Source organism: Oncorhynchus clarkii, unplaced genomic scaffold (assembly GCF_045791955.1).
Source record: "Oncorhynchus clarkii lewisi isolate Uvic-CL-2024 unplaced genomic scaffold, UVic_Ocla_1.0 unplaced_contig_9434_pilon_pilon, whole genome shotgun sequence".
Classification (NCBI taxonomy): Eukaryota; Metazoa; Chordata; class Actinopteri; order Salmoniformes; family Salmonidae; genus Oncorhynchus; species Oncorhynchus clarkii.
The window spans coordinates 1-5,699 of record NW_027258952.1 but is presented as its reverse complement, the minus strand read 5'-3'; the positions used below and the strand labels follow the sequence as shown (position 1 = coordinate 5,699).

Below are 5,699 nucleotides of genomic sequence, written 5' to 3'. Positions count from 1 at the left end.
GTCTAACATTGAGACAGAACAGACCTGGTAGGTTCAGTCAGTCTAACATTGAGACAGATCAGACCTGGTAGGTTCAGTCAGTCTAATATTGAGACAGAACAGACCTGGTAGGTTCAGTCAGTCTAACATTGAGACAGAACAGACCTGGTAGGTTCAGTCAGTCTAACATTGAGACAGATCAGACCTGGTAGGTTCAGTCAGTCTAACATTGAGACAGATCAGACCTGGTAGGTTCAGTCAGTCTAACATTGAGACAGATCAGACCTGGTAGGTTCAGTCAGTCTAATATTGAGACAGATCAGACCTGGTAGGTTCAGTCAGTCTAACATTGAGACAGAACAGACCTGGTAGGTTCAGTCAGTCTAACGTTGAGACAGATCAGACCTGGTAGGTTCAGTCAGTCAGTCTAACATTGAGACAGATCAGACCTGGTAGGTTCAGCCAGTCTAACATTGAGACAGATCAGACCTGATAGGTTCAGTCAGTCTAACATTGAGACAGATCAGACCTGGTAGGTTCAGTCAGTCTAACGTTGAGACAGATCAGACCTGGTAGGTTCAGTCAGTCTAAAATTGAGACAGATCATACCTGGTAGGTTCAGTCAGTCTAACATTGAGACGGATCAGACCTGGTAGGTTCAGTCAGTCTAACATTGAGACAGATCAGACCTGGTAGGTTCAGTCAGTCTAACGTTGAGACAGATCAGACCTGGTAGGTTCAGTCAGTCAGTCTAACATTGAGACGGATCAGACCTGGTACGTTCAGTCAGTCAGTCTAACATTGAGACGGATCAGACCTGGTACGTTCAGTCAGTCTAACGTTGAGACAGATCAGACCTGGTAGGTTCAGTCAGTCTAACGTTGAGACAGATCAGACCTGGTAGGTTCAGCCAGTCTAACATTGAGACAGATCAGACCTGGTAGGTTCAGCCAGTCTAACATTGAGACAGATCAGACCTGGTAGGTTCAGCCAGTCTAACATTGAGACAGATCAGACCTGGTAGATTTAGTCAGTCTAACATTGAGACAGATCAGACCTGGTAGGTTCAGTCAGTCAGTCTAACATTGAGACAGATCAGACCTGGTAGGTTCAGTCAGTCAGTCTAACATTGAGACAGATCAGACCTGGTAGGTTCAGTCAGTCTAACATTGAGACAGATCAGACCTGGTAGGTTCAGTCAGTCAGTGGTAACAGTGTATGATGTTGACCAACCGTTGAATCAATCTGAACCAAAGCTGCAGAATGACACCACCCAATAATAAAAGTGAATAATCTCAACATTAAATTCTCTGTTTGCGTGATTCCCATATATCTGTTTTGTCCTTTCTTGACAAAACACCACAACCAGATCAGGGACTCAGGTTCTCTCTCTTTAACCAAAAGCAGTACATGACAAGATTTGGCTGTCGCTTGTGGGTTTTTTTTTTTTTTGGGGGGGGGGGGTTTATACAGAGGCAGAGTGATGTTTAAATAGCTTTGGGGTGCGTTCAGCAGGGCACAACGTTTTGGAGCATTATGTTGAAACAACACCCCTCTCGAGGGTATAAGAAGTCTGCTCTATTCACAACACTGCTATCTGAGGGTTATACTACAAAGCAGGGTCAACGAGAGCCAGCTAACTTACCTAAATATTCAGAAATAACTTTTTACATTTTTTTTGGGGGGGGGGGAGATAACCTTGAAATGAGCATGGTCAAAATTGACCGAACAACCAAAAAAATAAACGCAAATCTAAGTTGAGCTTTCTTAATGAACCAGATCAATAACTAGTTATTTCTGGTTGTTGATCAAAGTTAGCTGGCTAACTCTGATTCTGCGTTTATAGCATAACCCTCTATAATGTCAGGCAACAGTACAGTGTACTGAACGTGGCCCTGCTGTAGTGATGGGAGGTTGGGATCACATGTCGAGCAGTAGAACACGGGGGTCTTCAACCACTGACTTGATCTTACGCAGGAAGGTGACGGCCTCTCTGCCGTCGACCAGCCGATGGTCGTAGGTCAGAGCCACGTACATCATGGGCCGGATCTCCACCTGATGGAGAGAAACAAGACGAGAACAACTAGTAGCTAGACTATGGAACCGACCGCGCCGCAGTCGCCATGGAAACGACCGCATCGCAGTCGCCATAGAAACGACCGCATCGCAGTCGCCCTAGAACCGACCGCACCGCAGTCGCCATAGAACCGACCGCACCGCAGTCGCCATAGAAACAACCGCGCCGCAGTCATTTAGTCATAATAAATCGTGATAAAATAACTGACTGAGGTTGAAACTTACATTATAGCAGCTAGATTTTTTAGAAAAGATAACTTTGTTGACATGACAACACGCATTCATACATTTGCGTCAAATAATGTCCAATTCAACTTCTGGATGGAGATACGATTTAATGCGTTGGCATACAGAAGCGAATGTACTGCGGGTGTCACCCACCTTGCCGCCGATGGCCACAGGCCTGTCGAAGATACCGTGCATGCCCAAGATGGCTGACTGGGGCGGGTTGATGATGGGCGTGCCGAACATGGAACCAAACACTCCTCCGTTACTGATGGTGAAGGTTCCTCCGTCCATGTCCTCCACAGCCAGCAAATTATTACGAGCCTGGACAAAAACACACACAGGAGTCAGTCCTGTCGTTATTCAATTTGTTTTTTTTACATTCATCTCCCGTTTGAAGAGCTTCTTGGCGCCGTTTATCACAAGGTGGCGTCATCATACTGGGAAGGCAGGGTAGCCTAGTGGTTAGAGTGTAGAGGCGGCAGGGTAGCCAGTGGTTAGAGTGTAGAGGCGGCAGGGTAGCCTAGTGGTTAGAGTGTAGAGGCGGCAGGGTAGCCTAGTGGTTAGAGTGTAGAGGCGGCAGGGTAGCCTAGTGGTTAGAGTGGAGGGGCGGCAGGGTAGCCTAGTGGTTAGAGTGGAGGGGCGGCAGGGTAGCCTAGTGGTTAGAGTGGAGGGGCGGCAGGGTAGCCTAGTGGTTAGAGTGGAGGGGCGGCAGGGTAGCCTAGTGGTTAGAGTGGAGGGGCGGCAGGGTAGCCTAGTGGTTAGAGTGGAGGGGCGGCAGGGTAGCCTAGTGGTTAGAGTGGAGGGGCGGCAGGGTAGCCTAGTGGTTAGAGTGGAGGGGCGGCAGGGTAGCCTAGTGGTTAGAGTGGAGGGGCGGCAGGGTAGCCTAGTGGTTAGAGTGGAGGGGCGGCAGGGTAGCCTAGTGGTTAGAGTGGAGGGGCGGCAGGGTAGCCTAGTGGTTAGAGTGGAGGGGCGGCAGGGTAGCCTAGTGGTTAGAGTGGAGGGGCGGCAGGGTAGCCTAGTGGTTAGAGTGGAGGGGCGGCAGGGTAGCCTAGTGGTTAGAGTGGAGGGGCGGCAGGGTAGCCTAGTGGTTAGAGTGGAGGGGCGGCAGGGTAACCTAGTGGTTAGAGTGGAGGGGCGGCAGGGTAGCCTAGTGGTTAGAGTGTAGAGGCGGCAGGGTAGCCTAGTGGTTAGAGTGGAGGGGTGGCAGGGTAGCCTAGTGGTTAGAGTGTAGAGGGGGCAGGGTAGCCTAGTGGTTAGAGTGGAGGGGCGGCAGGGTAGCCTAGTGGTTAGAGTGTAGAGGGGGCAGGGTAGCCTAGTGGTTAGAGTGGAGGGGCGGCAGGGTAGCCTAGTGGTTAGAGCGTTGGACTAGTAACCGGAAGGTTGCAAGTTCAAATCCCGGAGGTGACAAGGTACATATCTGTCGTTCTGCCCCTGAACAAGCCTTGTACAGTACCTTCTCTCCCAGACAGTGACACATTCATCCCACTCAAACAAAGCCTTGTTCAGTACCTTCTCTCCCAGACCGTTGATGGTTTTCTCAATGTCAGCAAAGTTCATGGTCTCTACGTTGCGAATAACCGGTACAACCAGTCCCTGGTGAAGAGCAGCAGATGAGACCACACACAAACACACCATACCTTTCTGGTTACATTTTTATAGAATTTTCACCCAACACACAGAAGAAACCACCGACACACAGCAAAGAACACAAACACAACATCCTACTGTACAAGGATCTCTAGCCCCCGATCAATCCACTAATAAAATGACCACTATTTAATATATAGATTTGGTCCAACCTCCCACCAACAGGACAACAAGGGGCAGTCAATAAGAGAACAGAATGTATAGGTCACATGTCCTCGGTGCCTTACCTTGGGAGTGGCCACAGCCACACTGATGTCAACATAATCCCTGTACACGATCTCTTTGGTTGTATCATCAATCACTGGGGACAGGAAACAGGAAGAGACTAAAATCATCCTCACACTTTTTTTTTTTTTTTTTTTACCTCAATGACATTTCTGTTTCATTTCATCCATTCTGGAGGTTCTGGTAAAGAAATTCAGTTTGAGACTACTAAATCTGAAGATTCCTCCCAGCAACAGAATACCATATATAACTTAATCAAAAACCTGTTGACTTTAACATGTAACTGTGGAAATAATGTCCCTGTGGGGTTCTGGTAACTAACATTCAAAACTCCCTCCCATTTTCAAGTAATCCTGGATTTCCTGCTTATTCGATCCTGATTCCAGGAATCTTCCAACTGAGATTTCTGGAAAACCAGGAAGTTTGGGGAAAGTTCATGGAATTTGAGAGAGAGAGAGAGAGAAGTGGGAGTCGGAGATAAGACTCTCTACAAACAGAGATAGGGTTAGTCTGTGGGGGTAGAGGGGTAGTCTGTGGGGGTAGAGGGGTAGTCTGTGGGGGTAGAGGGGTAGTCTGTGGGGGTAGAGGGGTAGTCTGTGGGGGTAGAGGGGTAGTCTGCGGGGGTAGAGGGGTAGTCTGTGGGGGTAGAGGGGTAGTCTGTGGGGGTAGAGGGGTAGTCTGTGGGGGTAGAGGGGTAGTCTGCGGGGGTAGAGGGGTAGTCTGTGGGGGTAGAGGGGTATTCTTCCGGGTTAGAGGGTTAGTCTCCGGGGGTAGAGGGTTAGTCTCCGGGGGTAGAGGGTTAGACTGCGGGGGTAGAGGGGTAGTCTGCGGGGGTAGAGGGTTAGTCTGCGGGGGTAGAGGGGTAGTCTGCGGGGGTAGAGGGGTAGTCTGCGGGGGTAGAGGGGTAGTCTGCGGGGGTAGAGGGGTAGTCTGCGGGGGTAGAGGGGTAGTCTGCGGGGGTAGAGGGGTAGTCTGCGGGGGTAGAGGGGTAGTCTGCGGGGGTAGAGGGTTAGACTGCGGGGGTAGAGGGTTAGACTGCGGGGGTAGAGGGTTAGACTGCGGGGGTAGAGGGTTAGTCTGCGGGGGTAGAGGGTTAGTCTGCGGGGGTAGAGGGTTAGACTGCGGGGGTAGAGGGTTAGACTGCGGGGGTAGAGGGTTAGACTGCGGGGGTAGAGGGTTAGTCTGCGGGGGTAGAGGGTTAGTCTGCGGGGGTAGAGGGGTAGTCTGCGGGGGTAGAGGGGTAGTCTGCGGGGGTAGAGGGGTAGTCTGCGGGGGTAGAGGGGTAGTCTGCGGGGGTAGAGGGGTAGTCTGCGGGGGTAGAGGGGTAGTCTGCGGGGGTAGAGGGTTAGACTGCGGGGGTAGAGGGTTAGTCTGCGGGGGTGGAGGGGTAGTCTGCGGGGGTAGAGGGGTAGTCTGTGGGGGTAGAGGGTCTTACCTCCATTGACAGAAGGCTGGTCCATGAGAGCATGTGCTGAAGCCTTAACGAAGGCCGACATGAAACCCAGCTTGATGTTGTGTCGTTTCAGGAAAGCATCTTTATGGAG

The 5,699-nt window shown here is 50.7% G+C and overlaps 1 protein-coding gene across 1 annotated transcript; it reads right to left on the bottom strand.

Annotated features, from left to right (window-relative positions):
- Positions 1-1,024: 1,024 nt before the first annotated feature.
- On the bottom strand, positions 1,025-5,693 carry LOC139399227 (dihydrolipoyllysine-residue succinyltransferase component of 2-oxoglutarate dehydrogenase complex, mitochondrial-like). Its single transcript, XM_071144742.1, has 5 exons — positions 5,591-5,693; positions 4,158-4,231; positions 3,793-3,876; positions 2,437-2,604; positions 1,025-2,034 (listed from the first exon to the last, which is right to left on the bottom strand). The coding sequence occupies exons 1-5, from the start codon at positions 5,649-5,651 to the stop codon at positions 1,900-1,902; spliced, it is 522 nt and encodes a 173-aa protein (XP_071000843.1). The 5' UTR covers positions 5,652-5,693; the 3' UTR covers positions 1,025-1,899.
- Between the last annotated feature and the right edge of the window lie 6 nt (positions 5,694-5,699).